This window comes from Urocampus carinirostris, chromosome 14 (assembly GCF_059441175.1).
Source record: "Urocampus carinirostris isolate Australia breed hairy pipefish chromosome 14, RoL_Ucar_1.0, whole genome shotgun sequence".
NCBI classification, from domain to species: domain Eukaryota; kingdom Metazoa; phylum Chordata; class Actinopteri; order Syngnathiformes; family Syngnathidae; genus Urocampus; species Urocampus carinirostris.
In genome coordinates this window covers 9,139,848-9,167,556 of record NC_142362.1, presented here as the reverse complement: position 1 = coordinate 9,167,556, position 27,709 = coordinate 9,139,848, and the positions used below count along the sequence as shown (strand labels likewise).

Sequence of the window (27,709 nt, the reverse complement as noted above, 5' to 3'; positions counted from 1 at the left end):
ATCACGTCGCCAGGCCCATCGTTATCCCGAAGGAGGGAAAGCGGCTCCCCTGCTTCACCGGCTACGCAGAAGTGATACATTGCAGGACATTTACCAAAAACTATACACATATTTCAGCAGGAATTTCAATAAAACAAAAGTTATTATTACACCCGTTACATAAAGATACAAAGAAATACAGCAAGTAAATACCTCACTCAAATAAGTGCATTTATAACAGCTGAATAAAGGAATATGGAAGTTTAAATTTGGGTTTGTCTGTTGGACTCTTTGTGCTTTGTGCCAAAGTTTTCGGGAGACCGTAAATTTTGACCTGAGGCAGCTCTCAGGCAGAGGGGGGTTACGAGCTGTCTGAGGGCCTACGCGGAGGAGTCAACGTGCTATTCTCCCGGGAACGGGAGACCTTAAATCTTGACGAGCTGTCTGGGGGCCGACCGGGACGGGGCGGAGTCGACGCGCCATTCTTCCGGGAACGGGGACCAATGAGAACCAGCGATGGGTTTTCTTTTTAGCCAAGATGGCAGAGGGTGACGCGAAGAAAGACCCGAAGAAAGCAGGAGCGGGCGCCAAGAAGGATGAAGGTGCCGAGAAACCTCGCCGGCCACACATGAGCCGCAACCCCAGGTTGGCCCAGGGAATCAAACGCTACCCGCGTTCGGCCGTGTACGGTCGCCGTGCGCTGTACAAGAGGAAAACGTTGGCACAAAGAGTCCAACAGACACATTTTATTGTTGTTTATTGTAAAAGTTATTATTGAAGTAGTCAGTCAAGTCATTTTTATTTGTTTGGCCCTTAATAACAAGGAGTCCCAAACGGCTGCACAGACCACAGACTATTGCAAACCACAGACTATCAAGACATCATCCCCTGATCTAAAACCTACATGAGGGTAAGGAAAACTTCAAAAACCTCAAGTCAGGTCAAGCCATGTTTATTTGTATAGCTCTTCACAAGGAGTCTCAGAGGGCTGTAGTCTGTACTACTTTCACACCATCCCCTGATCTAAAACCTACACAGGGGTAAGGAAAAACTCAAAAACCTCAAGTCAAGCAATCTTTATTTGTATAGCTCTTTATCACAAGGAGTCTCAGAGGGCTGTACAGACTGTAGATTACTTTTACACGATCCCCTGATCTGAAACCTTCTGTCAGAGGACACTGTGAGACAAAATATACTGACTACAAAAACATAACTGGAAACAAACGCTGTGAAAGGCAAAGCAGCTGGAAGCTGTTTTAACGGCACTGAGGCGCTTTTTCATGGGACCCTGCGAGTCAAAAGAAAATGCTACCAAGGCGAGCTACAAGGTGGCTACGCTGATCGCCTAGTACTGCAAACTTTTCACGGACGGTGAATTTAGTAAAGACTGTTTAAAGCACAGGTGTCAAACAGGCGGCCCGCGGGCCAGATCAGGCCCGCTAGGGGATTGAAGACAACACTCAGAGAAGCATAAGAGAAAAACAAGCTGCAGGTTGAAATATGTCAACTTGATGTTGCCAAAGCCAGGTGCCTCTCACAAAGACACTGTACTTATATTTATTTCTCTCTCTCTCGCTCTCTCTCTCTCTCTCTCTCTTTAACCCCCTTTCACCCTCTCTGTCTCTTTCACTCTCTGTGTCTCTCCTTTTCTCTTCCTTTTCTCTTTCTCTCTTCATACCCTTTGCGCTTTCTTTTCTCTTTTACCCCCTTCTGTCTTTCTATTTCTCTTTGGATATCTTTCTTCCTCTCCCTTTCTTTTCCCCCTCCCTCACGACTTTTTATCTTTTGTTTCTCACTCACTCCCTCTACTCTCTTTTTCTTTCTTTGTTCCACCCTCTCTCCGTTTTCCCTCCTTCTTTTTCTTATTCCTTTATCTCTTTTTCTTTCTCTTTAATCTACTAGTCCGGCCCCCGACAGAATGTTTGTTCTATTGTGTGGCCCCCGAGTTAAAATGAGTTCGACACCCCTGGTTTAAAGAATGAATGGTCGGCCCTCAAACATTTTCAGCTTACCAAATATGGCCGGCTCTCTGAAAAGTTTGGACAACACTGGTATAAACCAATCAAATTCGTTTCATGTATTCATGTGATCTCGTTTAAGCCAATCAGGTCACATGAATACTGGTTCTAGCCATCTTCATTCTAATACAATCTCAATTTTTAACCTTGAAGATATAGATATATATCAATATTTTTTTTATATCTATATATATTTACTTCGACAGTCAACATCATTTCTTTCTTTTGAGAAGAATTATGTGTTCCTGCTCAAGGAGAATCTGAAGAATCTATGTTACAGTGTTGCCTCAACTAGTGTAAGTTACAAAGAGCATATCCTATGACACTCAGGGCTGATCTACATTTACCAGAGGAAAATACAGACAACCCAGGTAAGGAACATCGTATTTCTCTCTTTTTAGGAATAATCATGTAGCCTAATCATATACCGAAAATATGTCAAAAATAACCTATTTAAAGAATGTTAAAATTGCTGTTTTGCACTCAATTACTAAAACAATTGTTGAATATTATGTAGAGAACATCATTGGGTTAGTGGTTACCTATTCAGCCAGCGGGTAGTGGTCAAATTAATTCTAGATAGGCTCATATGGCGTCTAACATTTATCATGAAGGAAGCAGTACTCTAGAAATATTTCTATTTTAGCATCTCATCTCATTTCATTTGCCGTACCGCTTATCCTCATTAGGGTCGCGGGGGGGCTGGAGCCCATCCCAGCCATCTCCGGGCAGTGGGCAGGGGACACCCTGAACTGGTTGCCAGCCAATCGCAGGGCATACAAAGACAGACAACTCATTTGCTCATTCACACCTAGGGACAATTCGGACCGGCCAATTCACCTGACATGCATGTTTTTGGAACGTGGGAGGAAACCGGAGTGCCCGGAGGAAACCCATGCAAGCACGGGGAGAACATACAAACTCCGCACAGGAAGTCTGGAGCTGGATTTGAACCCATGACAAGTTCCCATGACATGAACAGTGCCGCACAAGCGCTAACCACTGCGCCGCCGTGCTGCCTCTATTTTAGCATGATATGATCAATTTTTTGGTTTATTGATATGAATAATGCTGGATCGGTCCAGAAGGAAAATAAAAGAGACTCACATATAAAAAAAAATGCACGTGTTTAAAACCAGGGTTGGGTAGGGTTACTTTAACTGGATTACTTTCAATTACTTTTGGATGACTCCAATACCAAATATGCTAATAAAAGACAAAAGAAACTCAATATGAATAAAATGATGACTCACAACACGTGGTAAGCTTTCTCTCCTGGCTTTGATCTCTTTGATCTCCGGCAAAACGAACATAAAATGCGACAGAAACAAAATGAAAATAAATCCAAATAGCTTGCCAACATCATTTTTCCCGTTCCATGTGTTCCCCAAAGCCTGCACAAAATGTAGTCATTTTATTCATATTGAGTTTCTTTTGTCTTTTATTAGCATATTTGGTATTGGAGTAATCCAAAAGTAATTGAAAGTAATCAAGTTAAAGTAACCCTACCCAACCCTGTTTAAAACTAATAAACGACATTTATTTAGATGACAAATACAATGTAATCAAAGGAAAGAATAAAAGACATTGTTGACCAGAGAAACTCGCGTTTCTAATGAACAGAGGAGAAACTGTGTGGGAAAAAGGGAGTTGAGTAAAGATGGCAACGTTAGAATGTCTTAGGGTTATGGTCAGGAACCTTTTTGACCCAAAGAGCCATAAAAGCAAAAAAATGTTTTAAAAATAAATTGAGAGAGCCACATCATATATTTTCAGACAAAATTGAAAAAACTGCCAAACACGCTCTCTAACAAAAGCTAATTCTTCAGCACATTTTATTTCACTGTGTGTCATTTGATGATTTCATCAAATGTATGAAATGATAATAATGCCAAATCCTGTGTCCCAAATCAATGTAACCATTTACAATTTGTCTTCCACCTTCAGTTAGGAGTGTTGAGGCAAATTTTTGCCGTTAAATTTGTCCTTAATAATGGTTTCAAAACAATGTGCATGCAGAGTTCTTTTGTAAAAATGTCACAAATTACTGCAAAGGATAAGCATATTGTCATATTCACTTGCACTGAGCGAGAGAGAGAGAGAAGGAAGTACCTTGCGCTGTGTGCAGGGATCCGCCCACTTGTACTGCTCACCCAATCAAAGCCGTTTGCCAGCGTTTTTATTTATCAGTTTAAATGGTTTCTTACCGAACTTCTGCATTAAGTTGCTTCGGCTTTATATGGACCAAAATCGGGATGAAATCACTTGACTTTAGAACGCCACAGAGAGATGTGCAATAGTTACATTTTATTTCGGAGCCATACGTACTCATGAAAAGAGCCATATATGGCTCCCGAGCCATAGGTTCCCTACCCCTGTCTCAGGGAAACACAGGATTCTGTTTTGTTGTGCCTAATTTGAGATATGTTCTAAACCACAGGTGTCAAACTGCCGGCCCGCGGGCCAAATCAGGCCCGCTAAGGGATTGTATCCGGCCCGCGAGACAACGCTGAGGGAAGCGCAAGAGAAAAACGAGCTGCAGGTTAAAATAGGTCCACTTGATGTTGCCAAAGCCAGGCGCCTCTCACAAACGCTGTACTAGTATTTCTTTCTTTCTCTCTCTCTTTCACTCGATCTCTTGTCCTAACTTTTTCTCTCACCTTCTATCTTTTGCTCTTTCACTCGCTCTTTCTCTCTTTTTCTTTCTTTCTTCCTCTTCTTCCCTTTTTCTCTCTGTGTCTTTTTACTTTCTTTGGCTCTCTCTTTTTTTCCTTTTCTCTCTCTCTCTTGCATCCCCCTCTTTCTTCCCTTCTCTTTCTCTCTTTCTATTTCTGTTTGGAATTCTTTTTCTCTCTCTTTCTTTCCCCCTCTTTCACAATTTATTTTTTCTCTTTTGTTTCTCATATCGCTCTCTCTTTTTTACCTCTCTCTCTCTTTCTTTCTCCCTTTCTCTTTTTTATTCGTCCCACCCTCTCTCTTTTTCCTCTCCCTCTCTTTCTCTTATTTCGTTCTCTCTTTTTTCTTTCTCCTCAATCTACTAATCTTTCTTTCTTTGTTTTCTTTCTTTCTTTCCTTCTTTATCCCATCTTTGCTTTTCTTTCTTTCTCTCTTTCTCTTTCTTTCTCCATTTCCTTCTCTCTTTCTTTCTTTCTTTCTTTGTTTCTTTCTGTCCATCTGTCCATTTCATTCTTCCTTCCTCATTAGTCCGGCCCCTGAGAGAATGTTTGTTCTATCTTGTGGCCCCCGAGTTCAAATGAGTTTGACACCCCTGTTCTAAACAAATGCGTGCTCAGCTTAACGGCTACCCAACATTGTGAATTTCCCTACGGGGATGAATAAAGTATCTATCTATCTATCTATTTATGATAGAGGGAGGAAGACATTGTCCATATCCCCCTCCCTTGCAGGCCTTCTGTGTCAAAATCCGATTTGATTAATAAAAAAGTAGTTTTCCTTCAGCTAGGCACGGCTGTCAGTAAATTTCTCAAACTAAACATTTCATGATCAGGAATCATCGAACATTGGTTTATCATGACATGAGAGCACAGTCAAAGGTTTTTATTACGATGGAAAACCTTGTCAGTCGGCTCCTGTAATCTAATCATCTGATTGGACAAAAGAGTTGTCTTAGGGGGGTAGCGTGTGACACTTGAGTCAATCGACGGAATGCATGTGTGTGGAGACAAAGTCAAAATATTTATCAGTTCAAGTAAAGGTACACATATATATTGCTTAATGGGTACAAAGGAGAATGACAATGAATGCGTAAATCAATAAAAATAAAATAAAAATAAAGTACTATAAATAAAATAGTTTGTTACTTTATTAATAAAAATAAAGTCAAACTTGAGATGGAATGCGACGGGAGAGAATATACTTACGTCGCCGAATTCCTACATGATAAACTGAGCGCCACATAAGAAGGGGGTGAGGTGGGAGGAGTTGAAGGACCCCCACCAAACCTTTGTCCAGCCTGAGGTTGAGATCACAAGGTGAAACTGCTGTATAGCGGGGGTTAGAAACCATTGGTATCCAATGCCTTACGTACCCTATCAAAAACATTAAAACAACAAAAAAGTAGTACAGCACTTATGTTTGATATACAGTTATATGATTGAATAGTAGTACTGTATAAAAAATATATACAATACATGTAAATGAAAAATGACTATTTACCTGTGGTGTGATGTGACTTGAGATGGTCGAGTAGAGTAGAAAGTGGATGCTGAGGGGGAGAAGACTGCAGATTGAAATCAAAACAGATTTTCAAACGTACACTTGCGAGGATTATCGTGCAATCAGAGGATTTCCTTGATTTAATCACCTTTTTTAAATGATAGTTCTGATCATTGATAGGTTTTAGCCATCCAACTAGTGAAGCAGTTTGTGTGCCCTCTTTGTCCATGAGCAAAGCGGTAACTCACCATGACTAAGCATTGTGTCAGGGCCTCCCCCTCCCCTTCACAATAAGAGTGTCCACACCGTGTCCTCAGTTGACATAAGCTCGCGCTCAATGGCGTCAAGTCAATAAATGCTTTTATTGAGAAGGTAAGGTATATTTTTTAGACCTGCGAAGCTCTGAAGCCGAAAAAGTGGGACCGCGAACCACAAGAGGCAGAGAGATCTGAATGTAGGTTTGTATCGTTAAAAAAATCATGCATTGTGATTCCTGGATTTTTCTTTTTAGTTTATCTCTCTCACAGTGGACATGCACCTACCATGAAAATTTCAGACCCCTCCATGATTTCTAAGTGGGAAAGATAGCAAAAGAGCAGTTCAAATACTTATTTTTTTCAATGTTTATACACTTATATTTGTTTTGGTTTTGCAAAGGGGGGAGAGCTAATAAGCTACGCTTCTGCTCACTCATTTTTGAATATGTATTTTGTTTTTTCTTCCTTTATTTTCTGGTTCACGTCGCTTCCTCGTCTGTTTTTCCTATTTTTACATGTTTTGAGAAATTGACAATATCCAGGAAGCCTTGCAGTACGCATATTTAGAATACACGACAAGAACAACGATTGTTGAGACTAAAGAAGAAGAATGATTAAAATGATGAAAATGAGTCAATGGGACAAGTTTTTTTTGCAGTATTGAGAGCGAGTACTTCATGAGTTTGCTAGTATTAGTTATGGATACTCAGAAAATCTTTGAATTTACCTTTAAAGGCGTGGAAACATGACCTCCAAACTCGATCAACCCCCGACTTACGAGGACGCCCTAAAAGACCTCAAGTACAACGCCCCCCAAAGGCAGCATGAAGAAGCTGTCCCGCCGCCTCCGTCCTACAGTCAAGACCCCGACTTGTATGCCGGTCCACCTGGATACTGGTCCCAGACCAGCATGTGGGCAGCGCCTGGAGCCTTTCCAGCTGCGACGCCCACTGCAATACCCACACTGTCCGCCGGGGTGCCCGCGAGTAACCCAGGTCGAAAGGAAATACAGTTCTTGCAAAAGTGTTCACCCCTCCAAAAGTTTTTGACACATTGCCATGTTTCAGGCTTCAAAGAGAGAAAGGGAGAAAAAGAGAATGAGAAAAAGGAAAAAAGAAGAGGAAAGAAAGTGACAGATAGAAGGAGTGAGAGAAAGAACAAGAAAAATAATGAAACAAAAGAAAACAGAAATAGAGGGAGAGCGAGAGAGAAAGAGAATAAATAGAAAGAGACTGAGTAAGTTAGAAAAGGAGAATAATAGAAGATAAAAGGAGAAAATGATAAAGAGCAAAATGAAGTGAGGGGAAAGAAAGAGGAAGATAGACAGGGTGAGGGAAAGAAAGACATATATAATGAGAAAGAGAGAAGAGAAAGTGAGAAAAAAGAGAAATAAAGAAAGCGAAGAATAAGGGAGAGTGAGAAAGTGAGAAAGAAAGAAAGATAGTGAGAGAAAGAATGAGAAAAAGAAAAACAAACAGGAAAATGAAGAAAGAGAGAGAGAGAGAGAAAAAAAGAGAGGGAGAGACTGAAAGAACAAACAGGAGGAGGAGAGAAAAAGAAAGAGGCGGAGAAAGTAAGAAACGGAGAAAGCAAGTGAGAAAGATAAAGACAAAAAAGAAGGAGAAAAAGAGAAGAGAAAAGGAGAAGGATAACTAAAGAGCAAAAAAGGAAGTGAGCAAAAGAACGAGAGGAAGAGAGAAAGAGAAAAAAGACACATAGAAGTATAAAGAGAGAAGAGAAAGATAAAAAAGAGAGAGAAATAAGTGAGAAGGAGAGAGTGAGAGAGAGAGATGGAGAGAAAAAGAGAGCAAGTGAAAGAGAAAGAGAGAAGATAGAGAATGAGACAGAGAAAGAGGGAGAGAAAGACAGACGAGAGGAGAAAGAGAGAAAAAGAGGGAGAAAAACTGGACAAAAGATGGAGAGAAAGGAAAAAAGAGAGATGGAGTAAGAGAGATAAAAATAGAGCCCAAGAGGGAGAGAGAATGATTATGACAGAGAGAAAAAGAGAGAAAGAATCCCACTTTTTTATTTTTTTGCAGTAAACATAATATAAAATCTTGAAATCTTATCAAATATTTTCACATTATTAGCTTTAAGTTTAAAGCCTGAAACGTGGCAAGATGCCTTCAAGTTTTTGTGGGGACAATACTCTTTCTTATTCTGTGTATTTGTGCAGGAGACACGGAGGATTTTCTAGCCCCGCAGTGGGAAAGTACATCTGTTCGTCACGCTTTCATCAGAAAGGTACACTCGCTACTACTGCATGTTCCTTCTGGTATATGATTTCATTTCGTCTTCATTTCGCAGGTTTACTTGATTCTAGCAGCGCAGTTGACCGTCACCTTCTCAGTTGTGGCTGTCTTTACATTCGTGTAGGTGTCGATTGACGTTGAAATACCTTTGTGGTACTTTCTTTGAGTACATTTTTAAAAATCTGCTTTTCTGCAGGGAGCCAGTCAAGATGTTTGTCATCAGGTATCCTGGAATCTACTGGGCTTCTTTGTGAGTTTCAATAGTTGGGAGCTGAATGAACCCCGAATAGGGTTGATTCTTTGTCTTTTTTTCCTAATTAACGTAAAAGTTTTTTGATTCGTTTTTAGGACACATCTGGCAATGGAAAGATGTATAAAGCTCACGTTAATTGTGTATTCTAATGGAAACCAGTAGTAATATTTGAAGACCGCTAGCGCTCTCTTGTGGAGATTACGGGTATAACCGATATGGACAACATACCGGTATATAGACCACATTGACCAGTTATATTGTTTTTTTTTTAACCAGAACAAGGGTTGTCGAATTCATTTTAGCTTGGGGGGGCACATGGTAGGAAAAAAAACTCATGGGGGCCGGACTAGTAGGTGGAAGGAAGGAAGGAAGGAAGGAAGGAAGGAAGGAAGGAAGGAAGGAAGGACAGAAAGAAAGAAAGGAGAGAAAGGACTGAAAGAAAAGTCAGAAAGAAAGGACAGAAAGGACAGAAAGAAAGGTCAGAAAGAAAGAAAGGACAGAAAGGACAGAAAGAAAGGATAGAAAGAAAGGACCAAAACATAAGAAAAAAAGAAAGAAAAAAAGGAAGAAAGAGACAGATATATGGAAAGAAGGAAGGAAGAATGGTAAGAAGGAATAAGGGAAGGAAGGAGGAGGGACAGAAAAAATGAAGGACAGAACAAAAGGACAGAAAGAAAGAAAGGACATAGAGGACAGAAAGAAAGGATATAAACGACATAAACGACAGAAAGAATGGAGAGAAAGAAAGAAAGAAAAAAATAAGAAAAAAGAAAGAAACAATAAGAAAGAAAATAATAAAGAAAGACAGATAGAAGGTAGGATGGAAATAAAGAAGGGGAAGAAGCAAGGAAGGCGGATGGATGACAGATAAGACAGACGGACAAAGAATGAAAGAAAGAAAGACAGAAAGAGAGGAGAAAGAAAGAAAGAACCAGAGAGTGTTAGAAAGAGAAACAGAACAAAAGAGAATGAGAAAGAGAAAGTGAGAACGAAGAAAGAGAGAACGGATGAAAAAAAGAATTAAGAAAAAAGAAAAAAAAGAAACAAGAAGAGAAAAGAAGAGAAAAGAAACGAAGGCAACGAAAGAAAAAGAATGAAACGTCGATATAACCTAAAAATATCAGTCTATTGTCTCTTCATAGAGTGGTTTACTTTATGGTCTACTGCATTCTCATCTGCTGCAAGGAGCCCAGGTAACAGTTTATATCAAGTCAAATCAAATTAAAATCACCCTGAATAAAGGTATTCCAATTTCTGTCCAGGAGGCGTTTTCCATGGAATGTGGTGCTGCTGGGAGTATTTGTGAGTATTCCGGTTGATGTCGTGGAGCTGTATAGCCGAATACAAGGACTTTTCAAGGACCTTCAAAGACCGTTTTCCATGTTCTCAAGTACCATTAAATGAAGAAATCAAGTACTTTGAAGATCCAGGAATATATGGTCCATGTTCAAGCTAAGACCTCCCAAAGCGCTTTACAATGTGCTTCACACTTACCCATTCACACACAGGGAAGGGTAGGGTTACTTTGACTGGATTACTTTCAATTACTTTTGGATTACTCCAATACCAAATATGCTAATAGAAGACAAAAGAAACTAAATATGAATAAAGTGATGACTCACAACACGTGGTAAGCTTTCGCTCCTGGCTTTGATCTCTTTGATCTCCGGCAAAACGAACATCAAATGCGACAGAAATGAAAATAACTCCAAACAGCTTGCCAACATCATTTTTGCCGTTCCATGTGTTCCGTTACTCCCCAAGCCTGCACAAAATGTAGTCATTTTATTCATATTTAGTTTCTTTTGTCTTTTATTAGCATATTTGGTATTGGAGTAATCCAAAAGTAAGTGAAAGTAATCCAGTTAAAGCAACCCTACCCAAACCTGTTCACACACACACTCGCACACCTGAATTACTACTGTTTGGGTGTAGCGTGCATCTGTCATCTTGGGTGCAACCCGTAGGGGGCAGTGACACTTCATAGGACAATGCCATACAAACTCATACCAGCTGCCGTTAATCACGAGGGAGGAAACACAATAGCAAAGCGAACACACAGATAGCAATATCAGCCGTGTAAGGCGCCTGTCTGCTTTTTGGGGGTATTAGGAGTTCAGTGTCTTGCCCGAGGACACTTTGACATACAAACTCGAAGGAATTGAACCTGCGACCTCTCAGTCCCAAGGCGAGTGCTTTACAATGTGCTTCACACTTACCCATTCACACACACACTCACACAACGATGGCGGAGTCAGCCATGCAAGGCGCCTACCTGCTTATCGGGGCATTAGGGGTTCAGTGTCTTGCCCGAGGACACTTCGACATACAACACGGAGGAGCCGGGAATCGAACCTGCGACCTCTCGATCCCAAGACGACCGCTTTACAATGTACTTTAGACTTTACCCATTCGCACGCACACTCACACACTGATAGCAACGTCAGCCAATGCTACCTGCTTATCGGGAACATTAGGGGTTCAGTGTCTTGCCCGAGGACACTTTGACAAACAACTCGAAGGAATCGAACCTGCGACCTCTCAGCCCCAAAGCGAGTGCGTTACAATGTGCTTCAGACTTTACCCATTCACATACACAGTCACACACCGATGGCGGAGTCAGCTGTGCAAGGCGCCAACCTGCTTATGAGGGGCATTAGGGGTTCAGTGTATTGCCCGAGGACACTTCGACATACAACAAGGAGGAGCCGGGAATCAAACCTGCGACCTCTCGATCCCAAGACGACCGCTTTACAATGTACTTTAGACTTTACCCATTCGCACACACACTCACACACTGATAGCAACGTCAGACAATTCTACCTGCTTATCGGGAGCATTGGGGGTTCAGCGTCTTGCCCGAGGACACTTTGACAAACAACTCGAAGGAATCGCACCTGCGACCTCTCAGCCCCAAGGCGAGTGCGTTACAATGTGCTTCAGACTTTACCCATTCACATACACAGTCACACACCGATGGCGGAGTCAGCCGTGCAAGGCGCCAACCTGCTTATGAGGGGCATTAGGGGTTCAGTGTATTGCCCGAGGACACTTCGACATACAACAAGGAAGAGCCGGGAATCAAACCTGCGACCTCTCGATCCCAAGACGACCGCTTTACAATGTACTTCAGACTTTACCCATTCACATACACACTCACACACCGATGGCGAAGTCAGCCATGCAAGGTGCCTACCTGCCTATCCGGGGCATTAGGGGTTTAGTGTCTAAGGAAACTTCCACATTCAACCCGGAGGAGCAGGGAATCAAACCTGCGACCTCTTGATCCCAAAACGACCGCTTCACAATGTACTTCAGACTTTACCCATTCACAGACACATTCACTCACCTGAATTACTACATAAAACTCGCACTAATACACATTTCATAGTGCCCTGTTTGGGTGTACCATGCACCTGTCATCTTGGGTGCGACCCGTAAGGGGCGGTGACACTTCATAGGACAATGCCATACAAACCAATGCCAGCTTCCGTTAATCACAAAGGAGGAAACGAGGTCTGTCAGCGTCATTATTACAGTAGTCAAGCCTCCTCTCTCGATTCTCCCTCTTGATCTTCTGAAGTTCTTCTCTCGACCCGCGTCTCTCCGTCTGCTGGTGTGCCAGCTCCTCCCATGGGCGTGCCAGGAAAGCCCCCTCGCCTCGATGTCTAAACCTCGAGCATCTCTGCGTCACCAGGGCCCCTCTTGCACTGGGAAGTGCTGATTATCACATCAGCCCTTGTCCCAGTTCCCGTTAATTCTGTAAACATCATTCTTCACAAGATTGCATTGACCTCGCCCCACAGCTTAGCCAGTGAATATCTTTTGCATTTAAATGTAATTTGTATTTGATCGTACAAAATCCTTTATAGTCAAATGTATAAAATCCTTCACTCTTTACCTCCTTTTCTCTGTCCGTCCAGCCTTCTTCTTTTGTCACTTACTATTGTTCTTTTCGCTTTTTCACTCTCATATTCTTTCTTTCTCTTTTTTACTTTTTCTTCTTTCTGTGAAGCGCTTTGGGAAGTCTTCAGTGACTTGAAACGCGCTATATAAATGCAGACCATTACCATATATCAAGCACTTTTCAATCCTTGAACACACAACATTAGTATTTAAGGATTTCAAGCACCCCTACGAACACTGCATATCGTGAAAAACCTCAATAAAACTTCATAAATAATCCATTTTTTCTGCAGACCTCTGCCCTTTCGTATGTGGCTGGAACCATTTCAAGGTTTGCTTACCTTAACTGCAGGAACACAGATTCCGTTTCATGTTTTGGTTTTAATATTCCCGTGTTTTTTTTTCTGCAGCTATTACGAAACAAAAGCGGTCTTTCTCGCCATGGGGATAACAGCTTTGGTTTGTGTCGCCGTCATCATCTTCTGCTTTCAAACTAAGGTAGTAACAAGACCAGAGAAAGGTCTGTGTGTGTCTGCAGCCTGTGGGCTTGACGCGTGGGTTTTTGTTTTCAGGGTAAAAGGAACGCCATTTGTGGCACACTTTAGGGTAGAGGTGAGATCTGGCCAGAAAAATTCAACCCGACCCTACCCGAGTTAGGGGTATATTAACCCGAACCCGCAAAACCAGAATAAATGGTTTAATGTACAGCGAATGAAAGTGAAACTGAAATATTTTTTTTATTGTATAGCTGAACTATATTTGGGTATTTTTGTAATATTACAGTAGTTTTATGACTATTGTGTTTTTGTAGTATCACTGTAGTATTATATTTTAGTACTCTGTTGTATCGTGTAGTATTTCCATATAGGGATCTGTAGTATTTACCTCGTATTTGAATTATTACAGTAGTTTTATGATTAGAATTTTTTTGCAGCATTACTGTAGTATAATTTTGTGAAAGTATTTTTGTACTATCTCTGATGTATTTTGTAGTATTTTCATAAAAGAATGTATGCTGCATATCTGCAGTATTTATGTACTATTTTTGTAGTACATAGTTACTGTAGTTGTATTTTTGTAGTATTTTTGTGATTTTCCATAGAAGAATTCTTGTAGTATCGCTACAGGAGTAATTTGCAGTATTTCTGTTGTAATCCTCTAGTAGTAGTATTTTTGTAGTAATATTTTTCCAGTAGTTTTTTTTATATTATAGTATTAAATATTGGTATTTTTTGAGTATTATAGTAGAAGTATATATGATGTATTTCCAAAGCAGTATTTTAGTAGTATTTTTGTCGATTTTTTGTAGTATTTCCATAGGAGTATTTGGTCATATTTCTTTAGAATTTTGTAATATATACTATAGTTGTCTTTTTGTAGTAAATGATTCTGTAGTAGTATTTTGTAATATAGTATTATTGGAGGGTTTTATGTCAGATTTTTATTGAAGTTCTGTAGTTTTTTTGTTGTAACTGTAATTTTATTTTTGTACTATTTTATGTCGTATTTTCATTGTAGTATATTTTGAGTATTCCTGAAGTATTTTTGTAGTATTTCAAAAGTGGATTTTTTTTTGTTATAGTAGTTTTATGATTATAGTATTTTTTGTAGTATTTTTTTTTTTTTTTAGTATTTTTGGACTATATAGTAATGTTTGTTGTATATCTGTAGTATTTTCATATTTTCATCGTACTTTTTAAATATTACAGTAGTTTTATGATTACAATATTTTGTAGCATTACTGTAGTATAATAAAGACTGTGTTGTATATCTGCAGTATTTATGTAGTATTTTTGTAGTACAATGTTTCTGTAGTTTTATTTTTGTGATATTTTCCTAGGAGAATTTTTGTAGTATCACTATACGTGTAATTTGTAGTATTTCTGTTGTAAACCTCTTGTAGTAGTACTTTTGTAGTAATATTTCTCTTGTAGGTTTTCATATAATAGTATTATGTATTGGTATTTTTTGAGTATCTCAGTGTAAGTATAATTGATGTATTTCAGTAGTATTTTTGTCGATTTTTGTAGTATTTCCATAGGATTATTTTTCTTTAGTATTTTTGTAATATTACGGTAGTTGTGTTTTTGTAGTATTTTGGGAGAAAATAAGTCAGTTAAAGTATTTTGTAATAAATTACTGTAGTAGTAGTATTGTAGTTATTCTGTTCAGTTTTCTTATTTTCAGAATGAAATCAAAATACTAGATGAGGTCCCTGTTTTAATCACTATATTTGATGTATAGTTTTGTAGTTATTGTGTAGTATTTTAGATGAGAATATTACTGTAGTAGTAGTATTGTAGTAATTCTATACAATTTTCTTATTTTCAGAATGAAATCAAAATACTAGATGAGGTCCCGGTTTTAATCACTATATTTGATATTTAGTTTTGTAGTTATCATGGAGTATTTTTGTTGTTTCTGAAGAAGTATTAAAGTAAAGTAACGATGGGGGACCCAAAATTTGAAGCGCTCTGGGGTGCCCCCTAGTGGTTGCAGGGCCCTAAGCAGCCGCTTAGCTCGCTTCTGCCTGGGGGCGTTCCCTCCTTCAAGTATCCATCCAATCACGTCACACTTCGTCCCACACTACTACTTTTGAACCGCTTTCCTTTGAAATATTCATTTTATTTTCCTTTATTTTTTGTTAAAAAGTGAATCCATCTTTCTGTCTTTCTGTCTTATTTGAAATACGAGAAAGCGTCGCATGTTTGAGGTAAAAAAAAAATCGATGTCTCGCTGTTAGGAGCTCATTAGGGGAACGTGGGAACGCGCCTTCCTGTTGTTACCTTTGATGCGGAAAATGGCGGCTTGTTGTGGTCGCAGGTGGACTTCACTTCCTGCGGGGGATTTCTCTGCACGGCCGCCCTTCTCCTCGCCGTCGTGGGGACCGTGGCAGCCGTCGTGCTCGTCTTCCGCTACGTAAGGACTCCTGGCGGGAAGGGGGGTCAGCTCGACTTGGGACGGTGAGAGGGGGCGAGAGAGAGAGAGAGAGAGAGAGAGAGAGAGAGAGAGAGAGAGAGAGAGAGAGAGAGAGAGAGAGAGAGAGAGAGAGAGAGAGAGAGAGAGAGAGAGAGAGAGAGAGAGAAAGAGAGAAAGAGAGAAAGAGAGAAAGAGAGAAAGACAGAGAAACAAGAGAGTGAAAAAGAGGAGCGAGAGGGAGATATGAGAGCGAGAGCGAGAAAAGAGAAAGACAGAGAAACAAGAGAGTGAAAAAGGGAAGAGAGAGGGAGATGAGAGAGAGAAATAAGAGAGTGAAAAAGAGAAGAGAGAGAGAGAGAGCGAGAGAAAACAGAGAAAGACAGAGAAACAAGAGAGTGAAAAAGAAAGGGGGGATGAGAAAGAGAGAGAGAGCAGAGAAAGACAGAGAAACAAGAGAGTGAAAAAGAGGAGAGAGAGGGAAATGAAAGACCAGAGAAAGACAGAAACAAGAGAGTGAAAAAGAGAAAAACCGAGAGAGGGAGATGAGAGAGAGTGAGAGAGAGAGAGAGAGGGAGATGAGAGAGGGAGAGAAAACAGAGACAGAAACAAGAGAGTGAAAAAGAGAAAAACAGAGTGAGAGAGTGAGAGAGAGAAAACAGAGAAAGACAGAGAAACAAGAGGGTGAAAAAGAGAAAAACAGAGAGGGAGAGAGTGAGAGAGAGAAAACAGAGAAAGACAGAGAAACAAGAGGGTGAAAAAGAGAAAAACAGAGAGGGAGATGAGAAAAAGAGAGAGAGAGGGAGACAATAGAGAGAGAGAGAAAACAGATTAAGACAGAGAAACAAGAGAGTGAAAAAAGGGAAAACAGAGAGAGGGAGAGGAGAGAGAGAGGGAGGGAGGGAGATGAGAGAGAGAGAGAGGGAGACAAGAGAGAGAGGGAGGGAGATGAGAGAGAAAGAGAGAGACGAGAACGGGAGATGAGAGTGAAAAAGAGAAAAACAGAGGGGGATGAGAGACAGAGAGAGAGAGGGAGACAAGAGAGGGAGATGAGAGAGAGAGAGAACAGAGAAAGACAGAGAAACAGTGAAAAAGAGAAAAACAATGAGAGAGAGAGAGAGACGAGAAAGGGAGACAAGAGAGGGAGACGAGAGACAGAGACAGAGACAGAGACAGAGACAGAGACAGAGACAGAGAGAGAGAGAGAGAGAGAGAGAGAGAGAGAGAAAACACTCCTCCCGCTACGTAAGATCTCCTTGGTCGGAAGGATTCTGTCTCCCTGCGTTTCTCAGAGACGAAAGCGGGCCGCCCGATGACCCTAATCTTTGTATTTTTCCTTGTGTCACTCGAACAGGTGCCTTGGCTTCATATGCTCTACGCTGCCATCGGGGCCGTGGTTTACACCCTGGTGAGCTTTACTATTCGCTGTTTTTGTAAGCAAACTACAAAATCGGTCATGAACACATTCAAATTGGGAAAGCCAACTTTGTCATTTAGACTTCTTTGTCAAGGCCGAAAGAAAATCTAGTTTTGTAGCTATATGGGCATAGCACATACCAAAGGAAAGCTTTAACCCTAATCTTTCCTTAAGATGTGTTTTTCTAGCTGTAACCATTGATCAATTAACAACAGTTGGACATTGCTTAGTTTCTTGAAAATACTCGTTTCTGAGAAACCTTCTGAGAAAAACTGATTTTGTGAAAGGATGAATTTCCCTTTAATCATTTTTTGTTTGTATTTGTGATACCAGTGATATTCAAACAATGCTTTCCATAAACACGAGAGCATTTTGCCTGCAGAATAACATTCTATTGCAAGAAAGAGAGAGAGACAGAGAGAGAGAGAGAAAAAGAGCAAGAAAAATAGAAAGAGAAAAATAGAAAAAGAGAGAGAGAGAAAAGAGAGGGAGAGAAGAAGGGAGAGAAAGAGAGAGAGAGAAAAAGAGAGAAACAGAGCAAGAGAAAGAGAAAGAGGGAGAGAGAGAGAAAGAGAGAGAGAGGGAGAGAGACAGAAAGAGAGTGAAACAGAGAGAAAAGGAGAAAGAGAGAGAGAGGAAAAACAAAAAGAGAAACAACTATGCACGAACGTTCAAACAATTTCGGTCACCATGGCGATTACGTTCCTTCGGACAACTAAGTTCCTGTGGACGAACACGAAACGTCAACCCTCTCAGTCCAGATAATGACCATGGACTTTATCATTTTTTTTGAAAGGAATAAACTCTGTTGAAGACTTAACTGCCTATGACTACTTGTTCATCACACTCATTCGCAGGAAATAGGAAGCAACACTAGGAAGTCGGGCTTCCTTAATGACTGGACAAAGGTCCGACCAAAGCCTCTAGTGCAATCCAACGGTGATTTATCATACTGAAATCACTCCCAGAGGCTTGATACTTACTGATGAGCAGCACCAAACCCTTAATTTTTTTTTTTAAATCAAACATTTTTACGTTTTGTGAGTCCATCCTTTTTTGCTAGGGGTTGTCGAATTTCACTTTCCACAGTCGAACCCGGGTAAAACATTTATCAAGATAACTAACGCATTGTGTTTCTCCCCCGGTCAGTTTTTAGTCTACAACACGCAGCTTCTCATCGGAAACCGGGAGTCGGCGCTAAGTCCAGAAGAGTACGTTTACGGAGCTCTGTCCCTCTACATTGACATCGTTCAGATTTTTCTCTTCATCCTCCAAATTAGCGGTTCGGCGACGGATTAAAGCTCGAAGGCCTTTCTTTGCCTTAAGAAAAAAACTTGTGAATAATGTTTTCTAACTGTAAATGTTTTTGATGTTGTCCTTGCTGTTTGCCTGCCAACCCTTGAGCACTTTGAATTATTTCTGTCTTCTAAATGAATGTGAGGGCATTTGTCAATAAAAATCATTATAATTACCGTGAATTCCGGATTATAGAGCGCACCTGATTATAAGCCGCACCCACCACATTTTAAGAGGAAAACCGATTTTGTACTTACACAAGCCGCACCTGTATATAAGCCGCATGCGCCCACATTAAAAAAATGTAACACAAACACAAAATTAACCCAAACCTGACTTTAAGTCCTGCGATTGGAACTGAATGTCCTTCATAAAAGTCCACAGTCCAAAAATCACAGCCAGCAAAATGAACGGAAAATGATACCGGTACTTAAGGTTTGATGCAGACCTGCAGAGTACGGGTCCCGTTGAAAGTAATCCAAGGAAAAAAAGTGTATATTTCCAAAGGTAAGGGTGGGAAAAATATATAACCACTGTTGTCCGCCGCGTCCACAAACACTCACCTTTACCGGTCCCCACTTCCCATCACCCCGCGTTTGTTTCGCCCCTTCTTTTTTATTCGCCCGTGCAAAACATATCAGAATAAGTATAAAAAATACAGTTGCAAATACATATTATACATGGTAACACATATTTACAAAGAAAGACTGTACACCAAGAAAGTTTTCAAAGCTTTGATAATAATAATAATATAACTTTCCTCCTAAACGGTGCCTGTGACAGGGCAGTTAATGGTAGCAACACAGTAAATGGGTCTGTTAAAAAAACATACCGTAATTGTAAAAATCACGGTAAACCGTCCTCATCTTCCGCCTTAAAACTGAAGCAATCAAAGTCGTCTTCCTCAGTGTCGGAAAGGAACTTTGTCTTATAGACGTCGTCCCACGCACCCATATTCCAAAACACGCTAGCAACACGCTCGCTCCTTCTTTATAGGACTGCTCGATTGCTTTTAACTTGAAAGCTGCGTCATGTGCCTTTCTTTTTGCATTTTGCATGATGAGGGTATGTTTACGCTAATTTAATTTATGCACAAGCCAAGAAGTTGCAGTCTTCCTCGGCACATATATTCCACTAGACTAAATCTTACCTTTTGTACTCGAGCGCCGCTGGCGGCCGTTAGAAAAATTACATAAATTGGCGGCATCACTGAATAGGCCGCAGGGTTGAACGTTTGGGGAAAAAAGTAGCAGCTTATAGTCCGGAATTTACGGTACTTTGGTTATTGCAGTTATTCGGGCTTGAGATCACGTCTTTACCGACAGAGTATAGGACTGAAACAAACTATAGATCAACCAATAAAGACACAGAACATGGGATTGCATTTGAAAGAATGGAATTTATGGTCATTGGGTTGCTTGCTTGCAAGGTTTAGTTATAGTGGCCCAGGAGGCCTAGCAACTATTTTCCTTTAATTAATAAGTGACTGTTAAGAAGTTTAGGAAAAATATGAGTGAGTGATTTTGGATGCGTTAATTCAAGATAATGCCAGATTAATACGGAAAAAGATCAAATATTCCTGTTTTTACTTCAGAATTGGTAAATTAAGGACTGGGAAGAGTAGCAAAAATCTGAGTGAATTGGAATATATTCATTTGAGACAACGGCTTTTTTATACAAAAAAATTGAAAAATCGTGAATAAATACTTTCTTTTCAAAGGATATGAAAGAAAAATGTATTGATGGGAATATAAACTTGTTGCGGATCAATATACGTCATTTTCACATTAAATAGGTGAAGCTAAAGTAGTAGATTTAATTGGTTTGAAGGAAAAATTAAAATTAAATGAGTTCAACTTTAATAGCGTCGATTGGGATAAATAATTGCAAGTTTCAACATTGAACTGTGTTAAATCTAGATGAATAAAATGAAGGGTGAGTTTGATGAGAATCTCAGAAGGCTAGCGGTTAATAGGAGGAGAATAAAGAGCCAGTGTGTGAGAGCGCGCGTGAGGAAGGAATGATATGATGAGAATGGATTGTTGGCAGAGCAGGTAGGGAAGTTATACAGAAAGATAAGAGTCAGAGAAAAATGCTGAAAGAAGGTAAAAAGAGCGCAAAAGAGGGATCAAAAAAGGAAAAAGATCGGAGAAGATCGAGGGAGAATCAAGAGAAAAGGCTCGACGAAAACTAATTCGGCTAATTCAATGGAGTTCACTTAGTTTATCATTTAGGAGATCAAATCTGCCCCTGTGTGGAAATTCCGGTCTCTTGTCAGTCTTTTCACAAAAAGAATCTAGCATGCATTGTTAGGTGGGGTTTGGTTAATGGAGTCGGATAACTAATTCAAACAATTTGGTAAACGATACATTTGTAATATTAATTTCCTAACACCTATGAGGCCAGGCAACTGTTTCCCTCTAATTAATAAGTGACTGTGTTTAAAATGTAATGCGAGGCTAAAAACAGATTTAGGTTCATTAGGAAGTGTTTAACCCCTTATTGTTCTTGTAGAATTCGCATAAAATCCCAATCCAAGACGTAAACAAAGTAAATTGAATGCTGTTCTTGAACCGTTTGAAGAATATGGACAGTTTTGCTCTCTTTTTAAAGTTTTGTCCCAAACTGAAATAATCACTGCAGTGCTACTTACATTGAGTGATCCAAGTTGGAACGCACAAAATAGATTTTTATTTTCACCTGAATTTCGTTTTGCAAATAAATGCCTGCAAAAGAGAGTAGCGTGGGCGTAATAGCTGGAAAACAGGTGAGACAATAGCTTGAAGCCTTACTTAGTACCTTGTCAAATTTAATCACACTCTGAAAAACTAAGCATTGTATTTTATACATTTATTCAATGGTAGGTCTAATGTGTTTCCAAAAGTAACTATTTAGAGACGGCCCGTCCACAGTCCTAAAAGTTTGCATTCGTGTATTTTACTGCAGACAGTTCTTAGACATTGTGAAAGAGTTGTAAACGTTTGACTCCTTTTTCTAGAAGTCAATCCCTGATTGTGAACACTTGCACATAATAATGGATCTAGGATTGCATTTGTGCATGTTTCTTTCTCAAAATTGCAGTGAACCAACAAGGTGTCTCTGTACCTTACCTAAAATAGTGGGGGGGGGGGGGGGGGGGGGGGAATCCCAAATAAGACAAATAATCCAAAAGATGGAGCTTTTTGCTTTGAAAAATATTTTTATGAGTCATTGCTTGTTGTTTAAATTCCATTAAAAAATCCTCTACAGATATATTGCATTAAATCATGATGGTTAGTCGGAGGAAGTAATACCTTAACTACTAATAGTTATCTTCTTAAAAATAGATGCTGACTAGGTAACTTGTGTGCATCTATTCACCCAAATTCAAGGGCATGCCTCCTCTTTCTGCCGTCTGTTCACAACAATCAATAAAGTTCCCTCCCCTCGCACTGACTCCAATCTTTCTCGGTAGAAATTAGTCCCACGTTAGTGTCTAAGTGTGGCACTAACCCGTTAACAGCCTTGTGAATTAGTAGTTTCCCATCACCGTTACGTGAGAATAGAAAAAAAAAACATGTGAGGATTTCAAGGTGTCAGGCGTTTGGGGTCACGTGGGAACATGGAGGTCTGCCGCACGTTGTGGAGCCCCAGGTACAGCATGCAGACCCTCTCCAGACCTGCAAGGAATAATAATACTCTAGTTACATCCATATGAATCCTGACCAATGCCAGATTCATCGTCCACAAAATGAGTGAATTTGAGCAGCGGATCGCCACCAACAGCTTCGTCCGAAATCGCAGTATTTTTGTCATCACGGAGTCTTGGCTTCCCCGACGCCGCAGTCCAATTAGCAGGACGCGCGCTTCACCGGCACGACCGAGACGGAGACTCCGGTAAAAACAGGGGTGGGGGACTATGCGCTGCAATAACAGCTGAATCATTGACACACACTGCTCACTCGATATAGACCCGTCTATCTACTGAGAGAGTTAACTGTGGTCATTGTGATTGCTGTTTACGTTCCACCTGATGCTAACGTTAGCATAGCGCTAAATCTCCTGCCCGCTGCTATCAATAAACAGCAGCTTGCACACCCCGACGGAGGTTTAATCGTCGCCGGCAACTTTAATCAGGCATGCTTAAGGACTGTACTTCACAAATTCATTCAATACGTGGACTGAGCAATTAGGGAAAAAACACTGGACCGTGTGTACTGTAACATCAAACATTTAGTATCCGGCCATCTCCGTCTGTCCCTCACCCCCCTCATACATCCCCCCTCCGGAGGAAAACAAAGCTTGCAACAAGGACAATACAAACATCTTCTTTGTTCCTTTATCTTCTGCATTTTCTTTTATCCTCACTGTAAAATGTGAAAAGTTTACGCTGCTGTTGGGTCGGTTAGTTGTCAGTGATAAAAAACGGTACCGTGAGCTTCTGGCTATCGACGGGCGTGTATAAATAACAATGTCTAATATGTTTTAAAAGAATGGAAAACTCTATTGTATAGGTTTTGCAGTAATTAGATAAATATCCAAGGTAAACAGTGCAGTCTACATTTATTGGCGCCAAGTTTTTATGGTACTACAACCACTTTACTTGCACTTTCTTCCAGTAGACCCCTGCTTCCTCATTAGCATATGACAAAAACATATACAAGCAAAGGTGGCGTTTCGTAATTTAAGTAAAAACAGTAAACTATGGGATGAATAGGATATGCAATTTGTGATCCATTATACAGGGAGTGCAGAATTATTAGGCAAGTTGTATTTTTGAGGATGAATTTTATTATTGAACAACAACCATGTTCTTAATGAACCCAAAAGTCTCATTAATATCAAAGCTGAATATTTTGGAAGTTGGAGTGGGGCTTTTTTAGTTTTAGCTATTTTAGGAGGATATCTGTGTGTGCAGGTGACTATTACTGTGCATAACTATTAGGCAACTTAACAAAAAACAAATGTATACCCATTTCAATTATTTATTTTCATCAGGGAAACCAATATAACAGCTCAACGTTCACAAATATACATTTCTGACATTCAAAAACAAAACAAAAACAAATCAGTGACCAATATAGCCACCTTTCTTTGCAAGGACACTCAAAAGCCTGCCATCCATGGATTCTGTCAGTGCTTTGATCTGTTCACGATCAACATTGCGTGCAGCAGCAACCACAGCCTCCCAGACACCGTTCAGAGAGGTGTACTGTTTTCCCTCTTTGTAAATCTCACATTTGATGAGGGACCACAGGTTCTCTATGGGGTTCAGATCAGGTGAACAAGGAGGCCATGTCATTAGTTTTTCTTCTTTTAGACCCTTTCTTGCCAGCCACGCTGTGGAGTACTTGGATGCGTGTGATGGAGCGTTGTCCTGCATGAAAATCATGTTTTTCTTGAAGGATGCGGACTTCTTCCTGTACCACTGCTTGAAGAAAGTGTCTTCCAGAAACTGGCAGTAGGACTGGGAGTTGAGCTTGAGTCCATCCTCAACCCGAAAAGGCCCCACAAGCTCATCTTTGATGATACCAGCCCATACCAGTACCCCACCTCCACCTTGCTGGCGTCTGAGGCGGACTGGAGCTCTCTGCCCTTTACCGATCCAGCCACGGGCCCATCCATCTGGCCCATCAAGACTCACTCTCATTTCATCAGTCCATAAAACCTTAGAAAAATCCGTCTTGAGATTTTTCTTGGCCCAGTCTTGACGTTTCAGCTTGTGTGTCTTGTTCAGTGGTGGTCGTTTTTCAGCCTTTCTTACCTTGGCCATGTCTCTGAGTATTGCACACCTTGTGCTTTTGGGCACTCCAGTGATGTTGCAGCTCTGAAATATGGCAAAACTGGTGGCAAGTGGCATCTTGGCAGTTGTACGCTTGACTTTTCTCAGTTCACGGGCAGTTATTTTGCGCCTTGGTTTTTCTACACGCTTCTTGCGACCCTGTTGACTATTTTGAATGTAACGCTTGATTGTTCGATGATCACGCTTCAGAAGCTTGGCGATTTTAAGAGTGCTGCATCCCTCTGCAAGATATCTCACTATTTTTGACTTTTCAGAGCCTGTCAAGTCCCTCTTCTGACCCATTTTGCCAAAGGAAAAGAAGTTGCCTAATAATTATGCACACCTGATATAGGGTGTTGATGTCATTAGACCACACCCCTTCTCATTACAGAGATGCACATCACCTGACATGCTTAATTGGTAGTAGGCTTTCGAGCCTATACAGCTTGGAGTAAGACAACATGCATAAAGAGGATGATGTGGTCAAAATACTCATTTGCCTAATAATTCTGCACTCCCTGTATCTAATCTATGATACTTGTGTTAATGTTTATCCTCTATATACCATTATCTCTCATAAATCTAAATCCATTTCTAAGTGTAGTTGGTACCTCATAGATCGCCAACACCTTGCATCCACCCTTACAAGGTTAGCGTCTTTGGACACATTGACGATATAAATATAACTCTGTATATAATAATTGGGACCCTTTTCTACTGACTTTTGAGATAAATTTGCATAATCCGGAAGAAATTGTACGACTATGCTATCAGGAATACCGACTTATGACTCGTTCGCTGTTGTTTCAGCTGCTCTATTTGCTCTGCTTGTGGTACATGGATACCCTAACTGTGGTGGGCACGGTGTATCGCTTACTGTTGGATGTATGAATTGGTCCTGCCAGAGTCTTATGAACATAATCATCTAATAATAATAATTTTAAATATATATAAATGCGAATTAAAAAAAAAAAAGAACTGTGGGATCGCTTTTTTTCAGCCACTTTTTACCACGGAGGAGGACCTTTTAAAGCGCATCTTCCAAAAGTAAGTTAAACTCAACTTTATTTCTCTTTATAGAGCATATTATTTTATGAAATGGTTATTTTTTTAGTAAAAAACAATGCAGGTTACTTAAATCTATTCTATCTGCTTTTAGTTACCCAAGATAATTTGACATTTTCTTGTACAATCCTTTCCAATGGTCTTTGTAAGTTAAAATGCATCGATGTCTTCTCTCCTTATTTTGAGTGTCGACTTTACGATCAAATTATCATTTGGTCCTTCGAGCTGGATTTGAACCAGCGACCTCAGAATCACTTAACTTTTGGGATAGGTTTATCCATTTTTTTCTTGAATATACAAGTTTTAAACATACTTATATAAACCTTAAACATACACAATATAGCACTGAAGCAACTTACCAACAAATTCAACTTACGAACGATCGTCCGGATTGTTCGTAAGTTGGGCAGCGTCTGTAAACGTCTCTGTCCAAAGTTGCTATGTGTATTGTGTAAAGACCCAAAACATGTGTCTCCTCTGAAATGCCCAACTGAAACCACATCACACTTTTGATAGTTCCGGTATTGTGGGGACGCTATGTTGCCGCGAAAGTAAATAGGTAAACTATAACAAAAGACAATTCATATATATTACTAAATCTTATTAGTTAAAAAAACTGTACTGTAAATCTTATCCATGTGTTCACATTTTTAAGACTTTCAAAAACTGGATTTAAGACATTTTAATGCTAATAAAGGCCTTTTTTCTAGAATAACGAATTCAATGACTTAAGACTTCTCAAGGATCAGTGGGAACCCTGCTAGTGTATTTATGATTCAATAATTTACAAGGATAGACATTTATCATAGATTAAATATCTTAATTTTGCTCTAAAAATGCACCAGATTGAGGATTTAGATTTGAAAGGTACACAATTTATTTACGAACGAGGTTCCAGGTAATCGTTTGTAAGTTGAATTTGTTTGTAAGTTGCTTCAGTGCTATATTTTCTATGTTTAAGGTTTATATAATTCTGTTTAAGACTTGTATAAGTAACCTGTATTGTTTTGTACCCCCAAAAAATAATAAGCTAAAGATAAATAAAGTTGAGTTTAATTTACTTTTGGAAGATGCGCTTCATTAGGTCCTCCTCCGTGATAAAAAGTGGCGGAAAAAAAGCGTTCCGACCATTTTCTCAACCGCATCAAGCTTTCTTATTCCACTTTTGTTTCAAAAGCAACGGCTCGCCTCTTCTTTACACTTTACACCAACCAGATAAACAACAATTTAATGTCAAAGTTCCTAGCGCGCTGGAGATACAGTATAGAATGTTTACACAAAAACTAGGAAGAGGAAGCGGATTTCTTCTTCGGGGTTACCCCTTACCGCCACACGCCTTGCAAAATTCCATGGGAAACACTAAACACGATTTTATCAAAATTGTTTCTTTGAAGTGACACACAGCAGATTGTTCAAAACAAAAACATAAACACATTTTAGTGACTCAAAACTACTTCAAAATGCACATTGCTTCTTACCGATGCCTCCTCCGCCATGAGGGGGGGCGCCGAAGCGGAAGGAATCGATGTATGCCTTGATCTTCTCCAGATCTGTGATGAGGAAATAATTCGAAACTGTAGGTCACACTTGGCCATTTCCAGCGTTCGTCCTCATTTAACAAAGGGGGGCTTTGTTTTCTTGCAAAGTTTTTTATATTTTCCCCTGCAGAGGGCGACAAACTACTTGTGTCTAAAATGGCCCTCATCCTATGAGCTGCTTCAAAAGGTACATGCTATGAATGCTTCAGAGTCACATTAGAGCTGAAATTAACGTAGATGGAGCTAAGTCCTTTAAAGATGAGGTTAGGAAGAGTGAACTGCACTTAAATTGTGCATGCACCAAATTGATCTCCCTCAAAATTAAGTGTAATGAAATTCTATTCCTATTTGAATGAAAACCTAAGTATTTTACAGCATTTTAGGAAATATTAACTATTTTTGTAATGTAATTGATATAATTTTCAATAAACCTTTTTTTGATTAACATTTTTACTGTGATTAAAGAAAATCAGTGCAGTTCCTTTTTTTTTAGATGATCTCAAATAAACTCTTCTTCATTCATCTTTTCAGGTTGGCATTTATGCTGTGTTCGAAACAGTCCCTTTCTGACTTTCACCATTTTCATCGTAGAATCAAAGAAAACCGCCAGCACGGGTGTGAAATCACTCTGCTCCCCCACCATTTCCCGCCTCCTTTCCTCCAGCGTATTGCGCTTTGTGGCTTAAGCACTGAGGGTAAAAATATAAAGGCTGTTTAAACTCAGTGGGGCATTGTTAACAAATACTTAAGAGAAAATGTTACATTTTAAGGGACACTTTAAACTACACACCCCAAGTTTCCTATCCTGTCCTTTATAAGGAAAGAGTATTAAAAATACTATAATTTTTTGGGGTTGCTTGAACTGGATTTAGAGT

The 27,709-nt window shown here is 39.9% G+C and overlaps 2 protein-coding genes across 3 annotated transcripts in view; one reads left to right on the top strand and one right to left on the bottom strand.

The window, feature by feature from the left end:
- Window positions 1–503: 503 nt before the first annotated feature.
- Window positions 504–19,188, top strand: LOC148352584 (protein lifeguard 3-like). 2 transcript variants are annotated; one of them, XM_088352701.1, is made up of 13 exons: window positions 504–624; window positions 2,328–2,368; window positions 7,164–7,425; window positions 8,607–8,674; window positions 8,738–8,802; window positions 8,879–8,932; window positions 10,078–10,128; window positions 10,198–10,237; window positions 13,135–13,172; window positions 13,252–13,300; window positions 15,665–15,760; window positions 17,112–17,165; window positions 18,324–19,188. In XM_088352701.1, exons 3-13 carry the CDS (start codon window positions 7,176–7,178, stop codon window positions 18,471–18,473), a joined length of 915 nt encoding a protein of 304 aa, XP_088208827.1. In that variant the 5' UTR covers window positions 504–624; window positions 2,328–2,368; window positions 7,164–7,175; the 3' UTR covers window positions 18,474–19,188. The 2 variants fall into 2 exon arrangements, with proteins under 2 accessions (XP_088208827.1, XP_088208826.1); XM_088352700.1 differs by having other exon boundaries at window positions 13,252–13,339.
- A 2,455-nt stretch (window positions 19,189–21,643) lies between these two features.
- Window positions 21,644–27,709, bottom strand: part of dars1 (aspartyl-tRNA synthetase 1) — a 75,525-nt gene continuing 69,459 nt past the window's right edge. Inside the window, exons 17-18 of the mRNA XM_088352699.1 lie at window positions 26,775–26,846; window positions 21,644–22,129 (exon numbers count right to left, since the gene is read on the bottom strand). Of these exons, the coding sequence (XP_088208825.1) occupies window positions 22,038–22,129; window positions 26,775–26,846 (164 nt within the window). The 3' untranslated portion in view covers window positions 21,644–22,037. The remainder of the gene's footprint in view (window positions 22,130–26,774; window positions 26,847–27,709) is intronic.